This window comes from Sander lucioperca, chromosome 13 (genome assembly GCF_008315115.2).
Source record: "Sander lucioperca isolate FBNREF2018 chromosome 13, SLUC_FBN_1.2, whole genome shotgun sequence".
Taxonomy (NCBI): Eukaryota; Metazoa; Chordata; class Actinopteri; order Perciformes; family Percidae; genus Sander; species Sander lucioperca.
The window spans coordinates 21,554,390-21,578,320 of NC_050185.1; the positions used below are offsets into that span (position 1 = coordinate 21,554,390).

At 40.7% G+C, this 23,931-nt stretch overlaps 1 protein-coding gene across 7 annotated transcripts in view; it reads right to left on the reverse strand.

Annotated features, from left to right (window-relative positions):
• The window catches only part of rapgef6 (Rap guanine nucleotide exchange factor (GEF) 6), a 154,508-nt gene that overhangs the window by 98,765 nt on the left and 31,812 nt on the right, over positions 1–23,931 (reverse strand). For 6 of the 7 annotated variants that reach the window (XM_036008847.1, XM_031308170.2, XM_031308167.2 and 3 more), the window contains exons 2-5: positions 16,298–16,368; positions 14,594–14,650; positions 12,599–12,682; positions 2,739–2,808 (exon numbers count right to left, since the gene is read on the reverse strand). In XM_036008847.1, the coding sequence (XP_035864740.1) occupies positions 2,739–2,808; positions 12,599–12,682; positions 14,594–14,650; positions 16,298–16,368 (282 nt within the window). Of the gene's footprint in view, positions 1–2,738; positions 2,809–10,127; positions 10,389–12,598; positions 12,683–14,593; positions 14,651–16,297; positions 16,369–23,931 lie in introns of those variants that run through there. The other variant, XM_036008848.1, reaches the window with a different exon arrangement.

Consider the following 23,931-nt stretch of genomic DNA (forward strand, 5'->3'; position numbering starts at 1 on the left):
AGAAGCCTCAAGTCAAATCTGTGGAGCGTCTTATATTCCTGATTCAGTAACAGTGGAGCTGGTGCTACCTGCTGCTTTTTGTGTAAAATTTTACTGCTTATCCTGTTGTATCCCTTCTGATCCCTCTAGTCCCTCAGATACAGAGGCGTAAGGAGAAGGAAGATTGAAGAACAGCAAGGACATTTAGGGAAGAGACAGAGAATTTGTAAGCACTGCAACCTTGTGGAGGCAAACAGAAACACACTGCCTGTATTATGCTAAATATAGCATGGTAAACTTCAGCTGAAAGAGTACGTTCAGATATTCTCCTTAATTTAAGGAAGTTTTACCAGTAGTTATACAGATGTCCAGACTTTGCTGGTGGTCTATGTACTTGGTGAAAACTACACTGGAAGAGGAAAGCGTTAGACATAAAATGACACCACAAGCCAGTTCACATCCTGGCTTACAAAGACTACATTCAGCAATACAAATCTGCTCTTAACACTGCTCGCTCTACCTACTACTCTAGAATACCTACTACTCTATTCCTACTACTCTAGAATAGAGTAGTAGGTATACACTCTGGTTCTGCAAATCCTAAGATCCTTTTTTCCACAATAAACAAGCTCCTCAAACCCTTGGACAACTTCTCCCACTCCTTCACAGCTGATAAATGCAACACCATCCTGGCATTCTTCCAACACAACATTGAGACCATATACAACCAACCGGCCATCTCTAGACCCACCCACTCCATCCCTGAATCTGTCACTCTCCCCCTAACAGACCGGTCATTCTCGCAGTTCTCCCTTATCTCCTCTGATCACAGCAAAACACTGTCCTGCATAAAAATGGCTACCTGTGCACTTGATCCTCTACCCACCACATTAGTCAAAGCCTGCCTCCCTGCTATCTGCCCACTCATCCGCTCTGTCATACACTCCTCCCTGTCTACTGGCTCTGTTCCCTCTGCCCTCAAACTAGCATCAGTCACCCTCAAAAAGCCCAGCCTTGACCCCGACATTCCCAACAATTACAGACCCATCTCCAATCTCCCGTTTCTATCAAAAATACTGGAATGCACCGTAGCCTCTCAAATCAAAACCCACCTTGACTCCAACCATCTCTACGAACCATTTCAATCTGGTTTCAGATCCCAACACAGCACAGAAAGCCCTGATCAAAGTCACAAATGACCTCCTCCTCTCCTCTGATGCACACTCCCTCAACATCCTGATCTTACTCAACCTCACTGCTGCCTTCGACACAATAAACCACTCCATCCTTCTTTCCTGCCTCCTACCTGGTTCAAATCATACCTCTCTGACCGCCGCCAGTTCATCAGCATCAACAAATCCATATCCAGCACTGCCCCAGTCTCGCAGGGAGTCCCCCAAGGCTCGGTGCTTGGTCCCCTCCTCTCCGCTCCCCCTGGGTCACATTATACGCCACCATGGAATACATTTCCACTGTTATGCCGATGACACCCAGGTGGAGATGTAAAATCTCCACCAAATCCATCACTGCTGCCACCTACTCCACACTCACAAAATGCCTTACAGAAATAAAAGCATGGATGCAAGCTAACTTCCTCAAACTCAACATCGACAAATCTGAAATCCTCATCATATGCCCAAAATCCCTCATCATATCCTGCCAAAACTTCTCCCTCTGCATCGATGGTTCTTCTCTTCCAGCCTCCACAAAAATCCAAAACATCGGGGTGATCTTTGACAAACCCTAGCCTTCGAGTATCACATCAACCACATCACAAAATCGGCATTCTTCCATCTCAAAACATTGCCCGCCTTCGTCCCTCCCTTTCCTTCTTAGCCACTGAAACACTCATCCACGCATTCATCACCTCACGACAGGCCTACTGCAACAGCCTTCTGTACGGCACACCGACCAAATTATTTTGGTGTTGTTACTGTTGTTAAACTGATCTTGTTATTGTTTTTCTTTGTCTTTACCTTGCAAAGTGCCTTGGAGTACCTTTTAAAGCGCTATATAAAATAAATGTATTATTATTATTACTATGATGTTCCTTTAAGCACCCTGTCACAAAGCTACACCTAGATTAAGGGAAGGATGAGAGTTACAGATCACGCTGGATAAACAGAGAACTCCATTTCTGACTGAGACTTGCAACCCGCGCAACATCAAGGCTACAAACAACCCATAGTGCAACACTTTCTGTTTTTGTAAAGATTTTTTGCCCATTATGTGATAGGTAACAGTGTAGACATGAAACCTAATTTATAAACATAAACAACATAATTCAACCCCCACTTTTCAAACATAATGTCCATTTACAAAATATCCTCTTACGTTTACGGTATACAAATATGCATATGAGTATTTAGATTGCGTGGGCTTGAACATTGCTACATAAATAGGTAAAAAAAAAAAAAAATAATTCAATGGTGAACGCTTGGGCAAAGTATCCTGCCAATGAAGCTCATTTGAATTTGTAGACAAAGCTACAGCACAAACAGAGAGAGGGGGGGAGAAGAAGGAGAAGAACTGAGATGGGGGAGACAGAGAGGAAGAGGGAGAGAGATAAAAGAAAGGGAGAAAAAGGATGAACAAGAGAAGAGTACAGGAGGAAAAAAGGTGATACAGACATCAAATAAAGATGGAAACAATTGGGAATAATATCAAAGAGATGGGAAAGGTGGGAGGATAAAAAGGGAGGTGCTTGGTGGAGAAACCAAAGAGTCTAAAAGAGGGACAAAGGCAGCGCTTCTACTCACCACAATCATTTCTGACGGCTCCAAAGTGATGCATTCACAGCCTCGTCTGCCTCCCAGCTGCTTGCCAAAGCTGAGAGAGAGAGAGAGAGAGAGAGAGAGAGAGAGAGAGAGAGAGAGAGAGAGAGAGAGAGAGAGAGAGAGAGAGAAATAAATGTTAAAACAGAAACAAACCAAAGGCAAAGATAAGACAATTGTTACACTGACAGTGTCAACAAATGCAGTCAATCACATCTGCCCACCCACAGAGAGTTGTGACAATGAGAATTTACGCCACTGAATGGCAATAATTGCTCAACTCAAAATTGAGATGTCCGCGGATTAAATGTAAAATGATACCAAGGGTTCATGAAGAGAAGTAGCATCTGTTCGATGTAGTATTTTTACATGAAACTAATGTAAACTAGAGGACAAACTCTACATTCAGACATAAACATTTGATATAAGAAAAAAAAAAAAAAAGACCACTTGGCCACTTGTTCCACTTACTATTCATATGCATAATATTAAACATTTGGCTAAATCAATAAGAGTTGGAGCAGGTGACACATATACCAAAGTAATGATGATATAACTGAAAACAGCTCCGACACCAATGGGTGTCAATCAACAGTAGTAACTCATATAAACATTTAACAAGCAATGAGACAGTTCACTTCTATCAAATTGTTGGAGATAACATATTTTTAAGGTGCAACTGAAGAGATAGTTTCAGAAAAGCATTGCCTTCAGTATTTTATGAGATTAGTAATGCAGTTTTAGTGATTTAACAATCTTTTATTGAGAGACACTAGGTCTATCAACTACGGGTAAGAGAGACAGGATGTATGAGTTGTCACCAGACACCTAAAATTTGCTACCAACATATAACATATATGGCATGGCTCTGTTGGCATTAGAGCAGTACAGTTGAACCAACAGTTTGTGGTGGCCTAACCACTGAAAGAAAAGAGAGTGTAGATCAATAAGCATTTATAATTGACACCTTAATATAACTGCACACAGTCCGCAGAGAATTAAAACACAATCAGTGCTTCACCACTTTCACCAGACAAAAATATAATCCTTACAGAGACATGTTGGGAACGTCTTCTCTTAGACTTAGACTGGCGTTAACATACGGGACATCATTCAGATCAATAGATAAAACTGACCACAAACATTTCAGCTTGCATGCTTGAGTGAACTTACGAGCATTGTTAAAACACTGCAGTTCCAGTTAATAGTATTTGCACAATGTTAGCCGCAGTCGGCTGTTGTGTCCTCTGGTACTGTAAGCAGTGTGGTGATACCATTTGGGTCAGTCTGCTATATACTCGTCATATGAAGATTCAAGTCAAAAACTGTTTGACTTTAACATAATTATATTTTTAAACCTCAAAAGCCATTCACAGCTTGTGTGCAAAAAACACGCACAACAGAAATAAAACCTACATTGGGTTGATTGTTTTCACTATCAGTTCAGCTGTTAACTATTAATCAACATAATATATTGTTTAAAAGAAAAATAAATGCCTGTTATAATTTTATAAAGGCCCAAGGTGACGTCTTAACATTGCTTGTTTTGTCTAACCAGCAGCCTACTGTACATCCAGTTTACTATGATAAATATAAATGTGAATTCTGACATTTGAGAAGCTGGAACATGGGAATGTTTGGCACATTAATGATTAATCGATAATCAAAATAATTGCCTATTCATTTTCAGATGATTGACTTATCTATCGTTGACTAATTGTTTCTGCTCCGGGGCTGACATTGTTCACCATGATGTACGTGCACAGTGCACAATGTTATGCAACAGACATGCCAGCAGCATACTCAGTATGCAAAAACAAACAGGGGTTTTAAAATGCGTTTGAATTTTGAGACATTTCGTCTTCATCTTTGAAAATTGACGACTCCCACTGTGAGTGTCTGTGTTTATGCATATGGTAATTATGCATGTCTTTGTGATTCCCCTGTGCTGTCTAAGTGTGTGAGTGTGTGAGAGATACCCCGGCTGTCTGAGCAGCTCAATCACGGTGCGAGGTGATCCCTGAGAACAGACTGGGCTGTGAACATGTCTCGCTCCCTTTGGCATGCTAAAAGGAGCGACTCAGCATTGTATGGGAACTGGAGGAGCGGCTGGTTTTAATTATGGAAGCGTGCTGAGCTGGGAGAGGGCCAACATTCACTCTCACATCTCCTTTCTAGTTACGTTCTCACACGGTGGCTCCCCCCCTTCTCTCTGGTTTACAGCTTTCTGCTCTCCTCAGTCATTTCTCTCCTGCTTCCTTTATTTCTCTTCCTTTTGCCCTTCACCTCCACTAGCCTCCCTGCCAATACTTTCTCTTTACCCTTCCTTTTTTGTGCTTCTTTTTCTATCCGATGCCATTTCTAAACATGTTCTCCCCTTTAAGCTCTTTTTGTTGTCCCCTCCTCCTCCACTTTTTTCGTTCTATTTTTCCACCTCCATCTCTCCCACTCCATTCACTAATTTATTATGATTATCCTTATCCTCCTTTATTATTTATCCTGTTGTCCTTCTTTTCCCATGTCCTGTCCACTTCACTGCCTTTTTCATCTTATTTTCTGCTTTGCTGTTTTCTTCCCCTCTCTCCTCATCTCCATTCTGCATTCCCTTTCATCCTTTCTCTTCTTCCTGTTGGCCCTTCCTCTCTCTGGGTCCCCCAAAAAACAGAAGAAGTAAACTTTCATCTCATCACCTCCTTAATCACAGTTTCACACCGGCACAGACACTACTCTCACATTTTCAGCCTCTTGATGTAACGCTCAGATGAAAGCCTGTCTTCATAATGTGCTCTGATGATGGAAACAATGATGAAAGTCCTCTTTTTTTGAATTGGATGAGCAGCTATTCTCAAAAACACAGATTTTCTAGGAAACAGTATAAGGAAGTGATCGTAAAATCAAAGCTTTGGTGCGTGACTTTTTCTAAAAAATGAGTGATATTCACAGCGGCTAGAGTTGAAAAAAAGCTGCCATTGGACGAAAACTAGAACCGTATTGTTGCTGGAAACCTCTCTCATTGTAGCTGAACAAGGGCGCAATTAGCTGTGAGTGGATTTATTTGACACTTAACTGCCACATGCACTCAGGTACAGCGTGTATCCACATGTTCAGACTCAAGATTCCCAGAATGAGTTGAAACAGAGGTTCAAATTTGAGCATCCATCCCTGCTGATACAGCCTTTTGGCAACACAATTAAGGCTAAAAGGATATTTAAAATGTTCTACAGGAAACTAAATTATTCACTAAACTTATATTTTCATAAAGTGCACTGGTCAGGTTAATCCAGGGACAGTAAAAGCAATTATTCCTTTGCATTGGCTTTTTTTTAATTTATGTTAATACTATTTATAGCATTGGCAGAGAAAGAAGCATATTCGTTCAGGAGACCCCAAAATGAGGCAAAGGAGTTTCAACAAAATATTTATGCTTTCAACATGTGTATATTGTTAATTTGTTTGTATCTGCATCAATTAATCAGGTCATATTTTACAGAGCCCCCTCTCTGGAAATCCTGTTTTTGCATGCCTCCCTGCATTTAGGCCAAAGATCAGTGTCAGCTGCAGAAAGCATTCCTAGAGCTGCGAGGGGTTTACTGTCATCTGTCAGTGACACTTCAGTGAGGAAGATGCTTGCCAACACATGGGCTACAACACCAGGTCCACCAGTTAAAATTCCCCAAATTGTTTAACACCCCAGGAAATTGTGTGTTTTTTGTTTATCTTTGAGAAATAAGTATCAAGTTTCTTTAAATATTCTGAACTGGTTTGATAAAAAAAAGTATAAGGTCCCGCATCACAAAGCCTAGTAACTGAATTTAAAAATATGACAATTTATATATATATATATATATATATATATATATATATATATATATATATATATATATATATATATATATATATATATATATATATATATATATAGTGAATACAACAGCTCCCACCAGAACATGAACACCCAGGCGTGGTTTTAAGAGTGCCCAGAGAGGAATGCAGTCTGCTGGGCTCAGAGTTCTCTCAGAGCCCTTAGCCTGGAGGTCTGCCCTACTCTGACAGATCTCTCCACACTCCACTGAGGCGAGACGCATTGTCCCTGTCAGCGCAGTACTAAGCCTGCCAAGCACGTCTCCTCACTGTGTCTGTGTGTGTGTGTGTGTGTGTGTGTGTGTGTGTGTGTGTGTGTGTGTGTGTGTGTGTGTGTGTGTGTGTGTATCTGTGTGTCTGTCAGCAGTGTGGTGAGACAGGTTGTGTGAGACAAACAAAGGAGACATACAGTTTGCTATTGATAAAGGAGCAGGAGGAGAACTAGTACTGTATGTACTGTGTGCGTGTGTGGACAAAACATAAAATACACATTCCCATGTTTGCTCCTTCCTCCTTCTCTGACATAATGTATTCCCAAATAAGTAGAAGAATCAACAAACTTGAGTCAAATCATAGTGAGTGATTGAGTTTGTGCCCACCAACTAATGCTGTTGCCCTAACTGAATTGAGATATCAGACATCAGCTGGTGTCTCACAGAGGAAATAAGACAAAGCTCTTAAACCAAAACATGGCCAAAGCTTTAGGGTGACTAAATGAAAGTGGGTCCAGAGTGTCATGAACTCGTCAAACAAACCCACTGATAAACGCATTCACAGAGTTTATTTTACAAGTTTATTTACTCCTTTACGCTTGCTCTTGGGGGAATTACTGTAAGTGTTGAGTCTTTGTAAATTATAGTGTGGTCTAGACCTACTCTCTGTATCTCTGTATCTGTAAAGTGTCTTGAGATAACTCGTTTGATACTATAAATAAAATTGAATTGAACTCCTGCACAATAGAGTTACACCATGTGTGCAGAAAAAAAAATCTCTGTTGTAGTAAATCTCACTGCACTCCAGTTCTTTAGAAGTTATTCTTTATCTCTGCATGAAATAAAAGAAGTTTGACTCGAAATGAACGTGTTTCTTGATAAACAATCTTGAAGAAGCTGATACAACACACGTTGCTTGTTCGCCACTACTTTGGCATCCCCACAGTAGGATTGATGATTATTTCAAATCACTAAAACTATGTCTTGGACCCTTTGTCTTTGACAAAAACCTTAAATGATCTACTGCTCTTACAGCAACATGTTGTAGGGTGAGCTATTATGTGTTTTCTTTTTTCTTCAACTAAGTCATTTTTCCTTGAAATTGAAAGCTCTCCGCGCAGCACTGAAGCGGCGCCTGTGCTGGATTTCGGCAGGTGATGATTCCTCTCCCCTTTTTTTTCTGCAGAAACAAGTTGCTGGCAGACGGGAGAACAGGTTCAGCCCCGGTCCAGTGACAGCTGCAGCGCCCGGGGGCAATAAACCATGACAGCCGGCACAGGAACTAAGGCCACACACACATGCCCTAAGCTGTTGTCAAAATCCAGAGATGTGGCCAAGAAGGCAAAATAAAGGGAGGTGTCGATTAAAAATAATAAAACAATATGAGAATAGAGTTCATATATATAAGCTTTGAATTTGACAATAAACGTTTAAGTCTGAGTTTGCATGTTATAGCATTAATTGTGGTATAAATTACGCTTTAGAATATTTTAATCATTCTTTTGGTGTAATTAAGAATCTGATTCACAGTGGCAATTATTTTATCTTTCTCGCAACAATCGCGAGATAAACAGTAGAAACAAGGCGTTCACGTTACAAAGTTTTTCTCGCAGGGCTACGGTTGGTCTGAATGCACCCTTAGTCTGCAAAACATCCTACAATTGAACTGCCCACTTGCTCTAAATTTTGCACTGCTAGGTTTGTAAGTACCTTCCAAAATGACAAGCTATGGGATGCTGCACAGTATGTAGACAGCAATCTTTCAGAGTGTAATTTAACTCAATAGAAAGTTTGAGAGAGTTTCAGTCAAAAAAATCAAACCCAAACAGCGATCAGATCAGGGCCCATAAGTCACCCATGTCTCCATGGTAATGATGACCAACAGTAAAGAAAGAAAGCCGCAGACCACAGTCTAACATACACACAGACACGCACACGCACACTCACTTCTACTTCTCAGTTTTTATTCCCCTTAGTTTTACTGTTTGGTTGGCTAACACTGACCGCTCTGACTCACACACACAAGAAGACTGAAAAGCTGCTGGCCAGCAGTCAACACTACAGAAAGACCACCAACACACACACCCACACCAAAAACTGCCAGACAGGCTCAAAGGAATGATGTAGTGGGTCATTCGGAAACTTTACAATTCATTTGCAAAACAACAGGGTGATCAGTTAAAGGCCTAATTCAAGCCTCAGCATATCAGAGCAAAACAGAGCACCACCGACAGCTGCTGCTTAACTCCAACGCAGTGAGTAGCTTAGAGATAACCATTCACACTTGACTGAACGTACATTCATTTCACACTACTGTAGATTATCTTGCTGTAGCAGCAAGTTCCCAGAAAATCTGAAAGCGAGCAATGTAGTCAATGTTTTACTTGTGGAGGTTCAAGGAAGTACTAATTTGTGGTAAACACACTGAGATATGAACAATCCTTCCAGCGGACGGTTGGGGTTTGATAGTATTTAATTAAAAACAAATGTAGTATTAAATTCACTCATCAAATCCAATCGCTTATGAAATGATTAAACTAAGTTGTCATCATTTGCAAGTCACTAAAGTTATAAATAACCACAACAGAAAGATTCAGTTTCGATCTGTGATCACGTTATTGGGCAAGAAGTCAGAAATACTACAGCTTATTTTACTAAATTAACAACATTAACATTAATTACGATAGCCTAATTCATTTCCATAACATGTGGCTATAATCTGATAATGAGATGAGCAGCATGAGATATAAAATGTTGATTGATATAGATTGTTCTGACACACTGAAATAACAGCAGTACCATTCTAACTTTTACAATTTACGTGGTCTAATCTAATCATATCACCCAGCCCTAGTTTGTTTGTGTCAGTTTGTGTTAAATCAGGATTTGGATCGCTTTCACTCGCACATTAAATCATTAATAATTTACCAACACTCAGCCATCAACTAAACTTCTTTATTGTAAAGTAAAATAGAAGGCTGTTTCTCTTTTAGAAAATGTAGTGTAGATAAAAAGGAACAACACACAGAAGTTAGCATTGTGTTTTGCAGAGCTGTGGGGCCCAGCGGTGGTAAGCTACTACAGCTGCCACAGCGCCGTAGGGAATTCCTGGCTATCTAGTGGGTAAACTATGGCAGGCAGGAAATGAAGCATGCTGGGTTGAAGAATGCGAGGTGAAAGAGAGAGGGAGTTTTGAAAAATCTCAAGTGAATTAGCGTGTAAATCACTATTATATTACAGCAAATGTCTCTGAAGTAAAATGTGCAAATGAAAGAGAAACAAAAGCTTCACTATCACTAACCACGAATGGGAATTTTAGGGGTCCCCTTCTTTGGATTCCTTGTAAGTGAAATGATATCCAGCATATTATCCACAAGTAGGAGAGGGAGAAGTACAATATTCCAGTAATCCAGGTTTAGATCCAAGCGTGTATGTTTGATACTCCAGAGTGTAAACGAGAGAAAAGTTTCCTCAGAAAGCAGAAGTAGGTGACTGTCAAGCCTTTTAGTTTGTCTTTAACTGAGGGAGGAGTGTGTGTGTGTTCCCTCCCGCTCTACTCAGTTCTGTTCTGTCTGTCCGCTGGCTCCAGGGAGGTGTGTGTGTGTGTGTGTGTGTGTGTGTGTGTGTGTGTGTGTGTGTGTGTAGCCTGCTCATTTCCTGCCTGGATGTGCTTCTGGGCTCCAGGCGGGCAGGCTGCTCAGAAACACATGGCCAGCCACTGTTCTGCCAGGGGTTCCACATTCCCCGCAAGTGTACACACACACACACACACACACACACACACACACACACACACACACACACACACACACACACACACACACACACACACACACACACACACACACACAGTACTCCACCCTATTAGCTCCCTCAGTGACCCTTTCCAAGCCCCCCCTACCACACCCCCTGTGTACTGCAACACACAGACACATGCATATAAAAAAACCCTCCAGTCCTTTGCAGGGCACCAACCTTCCCCCACCCCACCCCACCCTTTACTCTGTTATCAGCTGACCCACACTGGATACACACACACACACACACACACACACACACACGGTCAGTGCTAGCCGTCCTGAGGTTATTGATAATTGCCTATTCTTTTGCCTATACTATTCTTTCCGCTACAGTGGGTGCTTTGTGTTGTTGCTGTTGTTGGATAAAGTACCTTAACATAACACCAGCTTCTTTTATCTGTGTTACTTCAAAATGTCAGTCTTCACTACAACAAACTGCATCAATTGTCGCATTAAGGTTTTATTTACTTCATTTTAATTTTGCCCGACGCCTTTATCAGAAGTAACTACCAGTGAGAGAGGATGTAGGTGTTCAGCATCTTAGCTATGGACACTTACTGATAGCACACGGTTGTTGTTTTTTTCTGCCCCTCTTTGCCTACTTCCAACTTCTCAATTGATAGGACTGGATGTGGTTCTTTGTCTCATGTGATAGTGAACTCAATATGTTTAGGTTCTGAAGTATAAGTTATATGGAAATGTCACCTAGGGCTCCGAGAAATAGCAAATGGGCATTTTTCACTATTGTTTTGGCATTTTATAGATTAAACGATCAATTGATAAAGCAGTGCAGAAAACCAAGTGAAAACCAACAGCTAATGCAACAGCTGTGTAAAAGAAGTGAAAAATGTACTGTATAGAACTTTCCAAGACTTTCATACAGATCCCCAAAGAATTTGGAATACAACTCACTAAAAGCGGCTTCCTTTTCCAGAAATTCCATGACCGGTAGGAAAACCCTGCTAATATGAATATATACTTCAGCCGTCATTCTCAACTCATGAGACCTGATATTTTATTATGATTTACGTCCACTGAAGTCATGCACTTGCAACACATTACACTAGTTTTCACATTTTGCCCATTATAGACAAGATATTAGAAAGACATTGTTGTATAATCCAACTACAACAAACATCCTCCTCTAAAATGAGAAGATGGAGTCATGTCGTCACCCTGAAGTTGCTATGCAACCAGCAAACACTCCTGTGGTGTTTTTCTATTGGCACTCCTTTTTCTGCGATTTACAATACTGCGTTTGCTATTTAAAAGGTGCAGTAGGTAAGACTTATAAAACTAACTTTCTGTCATATTTGCTGAAACTGACCCTATGTTCGAGTAGAACTACATGAAGCAGGTCTTTTAAAAAAAATCTGGCTCCTCTGGCACCACCTACAGCCTGTAGTGTGATTTGCAAAAATCCACCAATCAGGGCCAGAGGGGGTGTCTAACTGCGTGTCAATCACTGCTCATGCACACGCATTCATTCTCCCTTGTGGGGGGAGGGGCTTAGGAGACCGTTTTGGGCTTTAGCAGAAAGGGGGCAAGTTGTCATTGTTCAAATATATTCCTGGATCTTCACAATCCTACTTACAGCACCTTTAATGGTATTATGAGTCTACTTGCTTGATTATCAAGGAAAATGCACATAATACTCACATTTTGTTAGTGTGTGTAAATGTGTATTCCTTAACTTAAACATACAAAGTTAAATGAGTACCAAAAGTGTGATGTACAAGTATGAGTGTGCGTGTTTTTGCGAATACATACGCACCATTCCCTTAGGTGTCAGTAAAATCTTTTCATACCTTTGCTTACAGCTCTGTAATGACACGTTCTTGTCTCACCCCACCATGATGGTGTGTGTGTGTGTGTGTGTGTGTGTGTGTGTGTGTGTGTGTGTGTGTGTGTGTGTGTGTGTGTGTGTGTGTGTGTGTGTGTGTGTGTGTGCGCGTGTGTGATTGTTACATACCAACACCTCGTCAGGTACATGTGCTCCTTGACGAAGACAGATCCAGAGAGCAGGATGTACCAACAGGTAGCGATGCTGTCTGGGCTGGAATAGAGAGAAAGAACACACTTGTGTGAAACACTGTAGTCTGTGCTTCATAACACCTCACAATCTAAAGTGTTAGAAAGTGTACTATATGTGAACCTTCAGTATTCCCATTTTTGCACTTTTGTTACATTTCATGAATGAGAATTAATCAACTTGTATGCGTTGTAAGTTGGGTATTTTCCCTCATTGCCATATGTGCCATAAAAAAGCTAACTTGTATGACTTGGTGAGCTAAAGACACTTTATATACCTAGGATATTGTAATCATCATGTGTATCTATACATTTATGGTTAAATTGGTTAGAAAGAAGAGTTAAATACAAGCCAGGATTCTCCTGTGACTTATTTTCCAAGGCTTTAAAAGATGTAGGAGTTATGTAAATAGAACTGAAGACAGAGATGTCTGATATATAAAGGCCACATCCAAGCTTTGAATCCCAAGTGTTGCATAAATGTATTCTTAGCATGCCAAACACTATAGAGCCATGATATAATGTGCCATCAATGCAAGGTGGAGAGAATCCATTAAACACAGGCAGTCACGCTAAAAGGACTGGAATAAACCGCACTGAAAGAATCACGCAATAATTGTCTGTCACTCACGGTAGCTGCAACATGGAATTATTTTATGTGAGAGTAAACGAATCCAAAACACGGGCTTTGTTACTGCCAATGCTATTTCACGTAAACATTTTCTCTATCAACCCCAAACGCCAGACTCATTCACTGCTTATTAAGCTGGGTGCTCGAGTCAGCAGCAAGCCAAGAAGCAATCATACATGAAAAAGTCAGTCAGAGGAGAACATAGGTACCTGTGTGGTTATGAATATGAATATAGGAAAATGAGGAGTGTTTGAAGAGTGGAGATGAGAGATGCACCATTGCGGGAAGAGCAACACATTATGGAAAGATTGTAATGTTATCGCCTTTTCTTCCCTGACCGAAGACCTTTCTGCTTTTTCTGCTTTTCTTTGTGATACATGTATACTAACAATTGCTAGATGCATTGAAATTTATAGGGAGTGGTTATTCGCTTTAACATCTCGCAAAATTCAAAAACATTTCTTTTTTTTTAAATCACTTTGTAAATTGGATAAAAATGTAGAGCTACCCTCTTATTTTTTCATCTGTCTCTGTCCTCCCTCCGTCTCTAACACTTCGTCCACATGCCGGCTGCCCTCAGCCCTTTTCAACCTTGCTTCAAATTCCTTGTTTCTCCCCTTGCTTCATTTTCGTGACTTTCCTTCCTCTCGACATTGATTTTCTTTCCTACTTCTTTCTCTTATTTTATCTCTCATATTCACCTCTTGTTTTTATCTCCTCAGCTGCAGTTCTCTCCTCTCATATCTTCTCTTTTAATATACCTCCTTCCAACTCTCTTTGCAGCCACTTCCTCCCATCTCTTCTCATCTCATCATCTACTCTCCTCTTTTCAACACCCCTCTCCCTCTTTCACTAGCCTCTCGTTCATCTCTCATTCCTCTTCTCTCCTTGTACTCTGCCTTCCTCTTGACTAGTTTTCTTATGAATCTACACTGTATGTGATGCTAAAATGACTTCTTACTACCTGCCTCATCCATCTCAGTATCTGTTTCTTCACACATCCTGACAGACTTAGAGCAAGGCAACATTCGCTCTAGTGCAGCTACTTAATGGCCAAAACTGACACACTGTTGTTATTCTAGGCAGGTACAAGGTGTTAATGTTACAGATTCTGTGATTGTATGGCAGGATGATCTCAGAAAATATATTGTGAAACTTCAACTGGGTATATATTGGTAAAAAATACAGAAAACATCTCCTATTTGAATAAAACAAGCTTTCCTCAGCAGATATTTGAACATAAAGAGAGAGTGGGTGCAGCGGAACATAGCAGAGCACTTCCTGCTGTGTGTGACTTGTACTTACTAGAACAGGACGTGGTTAGCCTCATGTCTCTCATACCTGGCCGAGGTACACATCGACCTGAGACAGAAAGGCAAAAATGTTCACGTTTTCTCTACAAACACATCACAAATACATTTCAAGCTCTAAAAAAAACATCACTTATCAATCCAAAAGCTTTTTCTCAAAAAGGCACCAAGCTCTCCCATTTTAGACACCATCATTACTGTCTGTCAGCTTAGAGTGTTAAAGTGACCCGCAACTCAATTTCTGGCTGCAGCCCAACATACAATTTCTTTGGTCTGAGTTGTAGCAGCATTTTGCTGTGTCTTTAGTCGATTGAGCCCAATTACAAGAAAACCAGGGGGTTAGTAACCACATGTCAAATTGACTCACATGTACTCTATTTTGCTAACTGGACAAGGGTTTGCTAAATTGTATTATTCATTTACCGACAGATGTCTATTGGATGTTTATATGTCGGTCTTTGCGTGTCCGTAAAACCCTCCATTGTGGATTTATTTTTTGTAAATGGTTCACATTATAATCTCTCACCATTGTTTGTAAGGAAGAGGGCTCAGACTCGCATTCTCCCGTTCAAATGTCATTGTTGTCACCTGCTTAACTGAACCAAACTAAATTCCAGACAGGCAGAAAATTTCAAACATGCTTGGTATGAACATGTGAATGTCTAAAAGATAAAGGTGTCACGATTTAAATTGGAAAATTGATTGAAATGAGGTTTCAAGTTCGACTATTGAAATCGTCTGAAGAAAAAAAACAACAGACACAACGTAGCTTACCAGTAGTCTGCAGCTTGACTATGTCAGACACCGTGACCACTGCCGGAATTGGAGACGACAGAGAAACAACAGAAAAAACAGAAAATCCTCCCGCTTCCCCGAAGTTACCGGTATGCAAAGTACCCTTCTGCCATCTAGTGGCTCTTATTGTGGCTTTGCCTTCTCTTTCGATTCGAAAATCAAATCGTGACCTTAAAATCGAAAGTCAAATCAAATTGAGGATTTGAAGAATCGTGACACTCCTAATAAAAGACACCAGAACGTCCTTTGTGTGATAAAGCCGGGGGGAGGAAATCAACCTGCGGCAAAAGGTATTTGCCAAAAAAATTCAAAGCACTCTTAAAACCTGTTTTGGTAGGGTGTGCCACATATAACAATTCATGCAGAAAGTAGGCCTAAAGGCTTATCTACATTTATTTTGGTAAAGGGATACTGTGGTTGACGCTAGAGCTGCACAATGTATCGTTTTTTTTTTTTTTTAAATCGTCATCGCAATATCAACTAGCGCAATAAACACATTGTGAAAGGCTGCGACATATCGCAAAAGTCATTTTTTAGTTAGTTGAAAAAGAAATTCTGTAGAAATCTGCACTTTAAAATGTAACAGTTATTGTTTTTTAGTGGTGACTTTTATATTCTAATCAATGTTCACTTTATTCATTAAAATAATATTGGAAATGATTTCCTTTCATTAAATTCAACAAGCAATGTGTTGTATTTATTAGAATACTGAAAGCTGCAGAAATGTAGAACTTTATTTTTTAATCGCAAGTAATATCGTTATCACAATATTCAACGTTAACGCATATCGCATATTTTCCTCATATCTTGCAGCCCTAGTTGACACCTCATTTAAATGGCAGCAAAACAATCAAAAGTCAGAGTAACACTGAATTTTGTGTGAAGTGAAATAAAAATGAGTCACCTTAGCTGATGTTCCCTAAGATGAGAGAGGACGTCCATGTGGTAGAGGTGGCTGTAGATAGTGTGCAGATCCTGCAGGACAGAAAGACAATGACATTAAAAATATTACATAAGAGAAATGATTAAATGATCTCACATTTCCACACACACACACAAAAGGGAAAAACTTTGAACACATGGCATGCACACATGCTACAGTGTTCTGTGCTACAAGTAGGAAGCCATTTCAGAAACAAACTTCCCTGCCTTTTCAAACAATATATTACAAAATATTTACACACGCATTTGCAAAAACTACACACTGGTGAGACTGAGAGTGTGTTTAGTGTCTAAAAAGAGAAAGCTTTTAAAAGATTAGCTCATTGTTTAGAGTGTGTGGAATGCCTCAGCACCATGTAAATCACTTCTCTTTGAGCAAAGCCACTTGGACCATGCCAGACAATGCCTATCAAATTGACACCCACAAACCAGACGAGCAGGCATATTACACTTATGTACGCGCATGACAGCAGTGACACAAGCACAGATATATCCACCCCATGGCCTTAAAATAGTACCCTTTCAGGGCCAGCTGTCAAAATATTAAGAGGCTGACAGTGTGTATGTGAAGGGAACAGCTTCATGCAAGCATCTGTAGGATCAAACAAACAGAGCGGCTATTAAGGCCACATGGTAACTACTTTTAACAGGTGGACTACACTTGCTCTCTCACACAAAGACAAAAAAGGCCAATTCATTACACACAGGAACCCATGACTTCTTTCATTTCTTTCCTTGAGGAAATCTGCTCTGTTTTCTATTCCAGTCTACCTGATGCTATGCATAATATTTTAAGATAAGAGTTTGTAGTAAATCAGCAAGTTGAAACAATATTTTGACATTTAGGGGAAATATGCTAATTCGCTTTCTTGCCAAAAGTAAGATGACAGGATAGATACCACCCTCATGTCTGTATGGTAAATACAAAGCTACCCCCAGCAGACTGCTAATTTAGCTTAGTTGGCACAAAGACTGGGGGAAACTAAATCTGCCTATCATCACCTCTAAAGCTCACTAATTAACATGTTGTATCTTGTTTGTATGATCTGTATAAAAACCAAAGTATGAATACGATGATTGACTGTTTTCGTTTTTGTTTTTGTTATGTACCGGACTATTTCTTGGTCGGGACCAGTCCCTTACTAGAGTCTCTGCTGGTTGCCTGGCAACTGGTCCTGGCTTTTGCACAAATCCAGGCTTGCTGTTTCCCCCCTTTTCCCTCAGTCTTACACAAAGCTAAGTTAGCCGGCTGCTGGCGGTAGCTTTATAGTGCTGAGACACGAGAGAAAGCGAATAAGTCTAATTCACAAAATGTCAAACTTTTCCTTTAAAGCACAGCCCATCTACTACTAGTTTGAACCCAAATCACGGACAAGTTCTGACAGCTGAAACAAGAAAAAAATGTTTTCCCTAACAATCATCTTCAGGATAAAGCCAAAGCACAGCTGCAGTTTAGCAAGAACACACACAATAATGGGACAGCTACAATGAACTAATCTAATCTCCACAAATATGATCAGTCCTTTCTAAAATATTATAATGGACATTACAGATTGGTCAATGAATAAAAAATGAATAAAGAAACATACCAGTATGAACTACTGCAGGTTATAAAAGCAGTACAGAGTCAACCGAATCAATACAGCCGAGAGAGAGAGAGAGAGAGAGAGAGAGAGCGCGAGAGAGAGCGAGAGAGAGAGAGAGAGAGAGAGAGAGAGAGAGAGAGAGACCACAGGAGAAAAGATCATGCTTTTGAGAAAGCATTACAGGAGCCAACGGAAGCAGAGCTGAAGACTGGGGGCTGGAGAGCCTTTAATGCAATGGACCAACACACCTCTGATGTGTTGTTGGCTCTGTCTGACACAGGAAGGAAGGGTTTGAGGAAAGAGAGAAAGAAGGGAGTGAGCAGAGACAGCGAGCAGTCAGACAATACCAAGAGAGAAAGACAGAAACAAGAGTGGAGGGAGACGAGGATTAAAACATCAGATATAAGAGCTAAAGGTGAATATTAGTCTGCCAGGTTTGTTCCATGCACTTTGTACAACACTACTACGCTACCTGAGTGCTTTCCTGTCGCCAGTAATGTCACAGAGAAAATGAATAGGCTTATTTATAGCGCTGGGTTCTCTTTCTGCTTTCTATGTGAATGTACAGGTGACTGACAGGTTGGTAAATTCTCAAGTTTGTTATGTACACTTTGCATAATTTAGTCCTAATGTTGATACAAGCGTAGTCTACTTCCTTCATCCATGAATGAAACAGTACATGATGAAGTTACCGTTGCTTATGTTTGACCAGTCAGCAACTGGTGAGCCCTGCAAACCCTGCCCCTAAAGTTTTTACTTTTCTTTTGGAAAGTGCAACCTCCAAATAAGGGACTTTACAGCACTTGGAGCTACATTTAGTCTCCGTTTCCTCCAGTCTAAACACAGGTTAAGATTCTCAGTTCCTCAAAAGGTTCTTGGACCCCTGGGAAAGTTCCTGTGATGGAAATCCCCTATTGTCTACAACTGGTCCAAGGCTGTTGACGTTGACCAGGTCCAGCAGGACTCACATCACACCCGTCGTATTTTCTTTATGTTGGCTTTCTATTAAGTTTAGGATTCATTTTAAGGTTCCTGTCCTTACATATAGAGCCCTGTATGGTCAGGCACATGTGTACATTTTTACCTGCTCCATCTTTATTATCACCAGTAGGTCACTTAGGTCTTCTGACCAGGGGTACTGGTTATCCCTCTCCCCCGCTTGACTAAAAACAAAAGGTGACCGGGCCTTTGAAGTGGGGGTCCCAACACTGTGGAACAGTCATGCATTCTGTGGTCTCTGTTGACGCTTTTAAAAGGTGCCCTGCCACACAAGACCGTTTTTACTTGTATTTTTTTTTAAATATGTTGTTAGGTCCATATGTGTTTGTGTTATGTCGTGAATGTGAAAATGAACTGCTACCACCTCTGTTAGCTCTAGCCACTGAAAAGAAATAAGCGGAGAAATCAGGCCAATTACAAAAGCTGGTCAGTCTGACGTCGTGGTGCCTGAGCTCATTACTATTCATGAGCTCGCACAGTTGCGCTGGGTAAAGGATGCTGATAGCCAGGCTCTCATTGGCCAGCTGTTAGCCAATCAGAGTCAAGCAGCTTAGCTCATTGAATATTAATGAGAACTGGCACAAATCGAGCTGAGTCTTCCTGCAGGCTTTCTATGCCACGATAGAATGGCTTGAAACAAGGTAACCAAAGCATTTTTTCCACAAAAAAATATTAGAGAGTCCATGGTAGAACTTCAGACATTACCACAAAGTAAGGAAATACGTGTGGCAGGGCACCTTTAAAAACAAGCTTAAGACTCACCTATTTAAACAAGCTTTTTTCTTTGTCATTTTGCATGTTTTTTTAAAGTTTCTGTTAACAGTTTTTTGTCTTTTTACAATTTTACTCTTGTGAAGCACTTTTTGACTTTTTGTTCTTTAAAAGGGTGCTATATGAAATAAGCCTATTACTATTATTGGACTCCCTGGAATAAAGTGATACATTAAAACAGGCAGACTATTCCTCTCACCATGGCTTCAGTATGGTTATACCACACTGGTGGTTCATTCTTTCATGCACTTTTGGGTAGATATATCTGATTACTGGTATTAAAAGAAACTGACTTAGGCTAGTTTCCTCTAAGAGGAAAGCACAGCATGTTCTTTAGGGCACTGGAAACTGGGCACTCTCTCGCAGCCATTTAAATAAGCGTTAAACACCAACGGACAGAGAGCTTGACCTGGCCAACCGCTTTACAGAGAGAGTTGTAACTTCCATTTACTGATCATGAGGCAGAAACAGTGAGCGGAGAGCAGGCATGGAACAGCCTGGTTCACGGTGGTGAGGAAGTGGAACTGTATTGACTTTAACTCACGGTTAACTGGGTTAGTGAGCACACAAACTGCTGCAGTAAGCACTCCTGTCATGTTGCTGAGCATGCATGTGTGTATGTGCATGTGTATGTACAGTAAGTGTGTATGTTTAGGACATACAGGCCTGAGGCAACTAGCTAGCATGGGGGCTCAGAGTAGATGAGACAGCCCAATATCAACTTCACCCCTGGTTGTTTTGGAGGGAATGATCATTTTTTTTGTCATTCTTCATTTTCATCGAAAATAATTAACATTGAAAGAAATTTAAATGATTATAGTGTGATTTTTGCGAGGATCTGTACCAAACAAAGATTTTTTTCTTTAGCTGTAGGATACGATTTGTAGGCCGGGACGTCTCTGCACAATTCAGAATTTTGACACATATTTTGCCATTTACAAATGTTGCGCCCCCCTGCGATTTGGATATTGCACTAGTCCATATTGTGATTTCGATACAATTGCGATTAATTGTGCAGCCCTACTTGGGAAGTTGGTATATTGGAGGCAAACCAATCCCTCATCATAGAGAAATGTCCCACATCACTACCTTCAATGCCAGATAAGACACAGATCTATGCAACTATACTTTCTTTGCATTTTGGTACTGTAGATTCAGAATTTTTCAATGAGGGAGAAGGAATAGATGCTTCTGTATGGGCACCTTAAATGCAATTATCTATTAGTCCACTCATTATTATTTAAATGTATTAGTTTTTTAAAACTTAAGAACATGCTCATCACAATTTCCTAAGCTGACATCTTCAAATTGTTTGTTTTATCTAATCAAAAGTCCAAAGCCCCAAAATAGAAAGCAACAAATCCTAACATCTGAGCGGCTGGAACCAGCAAATGTTTGCTAAAATGACGATTGGTGAATTTTTACAATTGCAGTCAATTCATTTCCTGTAGTTCAACTGAAAAGGAAAATAAAACAACGGTACCAAAACGTCTTGAGATAACCCATAGATAGCTCAACCTGCAGTAAAACCTTCATATAGTAAATATATGGATTTAACTGCATGACAATTAAACAACACACACAGTCCTACTACTACTACTACTACTACTACTACTACTACTACTACTACTACTACTACTACTACACACGTCCATGAACCCAGCCGTTTCACATATTGATTAGTGCAAAGCAGGTCATCAATAGACCCAGACAGACAGACAGATAGCAGGATGGGGTCTGAGGAGGGGATCTCTGCTTTGTCGTTTCAATCAGTGGTGTCCCAGAGAGAGGATGGTAATGTGATCACTACACTGCCCACGCCAATCTCTCTCTCGCTGTGCCCTCAATATACACTGCTAAGACTTGAACTGAGGGTGTGGTAGCTGTGGTCTGGTTTCTGTTGGCCCACACTAGGGAAATGATACCCCTATTTTAATGTAGTAGTGTCAATCCACATTTATATTCTGCACTGGTGCCTCCATTCTTAACCCACATGGAAAATGTCCAATTAACAAAGCCATTACTTTCATGTCATCCGCCTTAATTCCACGTGCCATGCATTGTTGTCTCATTGTCCTCCCCTCCCTCTGGACAGCACAGGGCAGAGAAGCAACCCTCCTTAGTGACTTGTGACCTTTGGCCAGTCCTCCCTGGAGGCTCATGTGGTGGCCTGATGACCCCATCTGTGATTAGGACGTCACGACCTCAGGAAAGACATCCATTAACTCATCGCCAGATGAGGTCTTAGCCTTTCACTTAAACCTGTCTAATATAGCCAAAATCAAACAGCAGGAAAAACTCAATTTAATTTCTGAGGGTGAGACTCTATCAATACATGTTTCATTATTATAGTATGAGTCAGAGTAACTTGGTATCTTCGAAACGAAGCTACCAAGTTACTTTTGCTGCAGCAGTCCTCAGATTTTCCTGCTTTATTTGAAGTTGCACATGGCTACACGGCACATTAAGCAGAATCCAACCATATGACGTTTTACAACTGCATGGCATGTCAGTCAAAAGAAAAAGGCTGTTTCTCCAAGTTCCTAAAAAGTCGACTCATTGAAGATGCAACTAACTGTAGAAATATCTAAAAATATAGTCTACTCTGAGCCTCAGAAGTGTGGCTGTCAAACTAAAAATAAGACAAATGGAGCCGATCAGTGATGCTCTGAGCTTGCTGTGCTTGTCCTGGTGTGTAGCTGACAGGCGGTGTGTGACTCAGGTATCTACAGTACAGTGCTGCTGCTGCCACCTCCTGGCAGAAACACCACTCTCAGTAAATAAGATTTGGTCCATCTGTACTGTATATCTACCTACTGACACATTTTACTAATCTAAAATGGATTAGGGCAGCAGCTATCCAGACAGCAAGAACACATTGAAAAGAATGACCTTAATAAAAAAGTTACTTAAAATGTTTGTTGCTACTTACAAATACATGACTGCTGTAGAAAAGTGATGTGGAACCAGCTTGCTGCCTGTGTCAGAGCTGTCATGTCACCCGACCACAGAAACTGAATCTTAAATTTGGTGAAACTATTCTATCTGCATTTTACAGAAATAGTAGTTCTGTATGCGTTTGTTTTAGCACCCCTAGTCTCGCATTACCAGACCTTCCTCCACAGCGCTGCGGTGGAGAGTCTGGCTAGTCCACACAGCATTCCGGGATGGGAGAAAAATGTGCTCTGGTTTATTAGGATTTCTTTAAACCAATCACAATCGTCTTGGGCGGCACTAAACGCCGTACGGAGCAACGGCACCTCTGCAAAATAGCCTCGGGAAGGAACTTGTTTTGGTGGAACATGTGTACGTTCAAAGGTTGTTTTAGTCGTGTAACAGAAAACTCAGATTGGACAGATAGTCTAGCTAACTGTCTGGATTTACCCTGCAGAGATCTGAAAAAGGTTCACCATAGTCCTCATAAATCGACTCGAGAGTTTAAAATGTCAACACAAAAAGCCCAAGGTAACGGATATCCGGCCTACATGAGTGAAATCTGGCGGAATTTCCGTCGGCAACGGAGCAATCCCAGAAGTGGAATATCGTGGATATAGACTATAGCACCCCTAACCCTGACAGGATACTGACAGTTTGAGATGTGGCCTGCTAAAGTATGCCAGTTACTCATACATAAACAAGCTGTGTCAGCACAGAACTAGGAGCAGTCGTACAAAGGCAAGTTGTTGCAGCACAGAGGCTGTTGTCCCACCCACCACATTTCTCTCTTTACCATCAAGAGACAGCCTACTAACACAGCATTTGTGATATGTTGAGGCACTCCTACATAAGTAGATAATAAGCCAGCTACTGTTGCAATCAACTCCGGAAGCTCCGTTTTTAATTTCCTTTAAAAAACTGGTTGCAATTTGAGCTGCTTGTTATGTACCAGGTATGTTTAGTGTCCCTGGGGCCAGTAAAATCATTTCAAACCCTTTGTGGAGTGTACAAAAAGCATGGATGTAATATTTTCATACATACCGTTAAGAATAATGTTGCTTTCATTTGCTGGTTTGAAATTATATGACATATATAGTGGGTCCTATATGTGAAATATTGACTTTTCAGGAGGAACCGGGTCCGTCTCCAGCTTAGCCTGCCTTTGTGGAGAGTTCAATCACCCCTCTGCCCACACCCACCTCCACCAGAATGTACATTATGCCAGTCGAGTCTGTTACTGACACAGAGAGGATATTGTAGACAGATGATACAACACGTCCATTCAAGCCAACAGAACAACCAG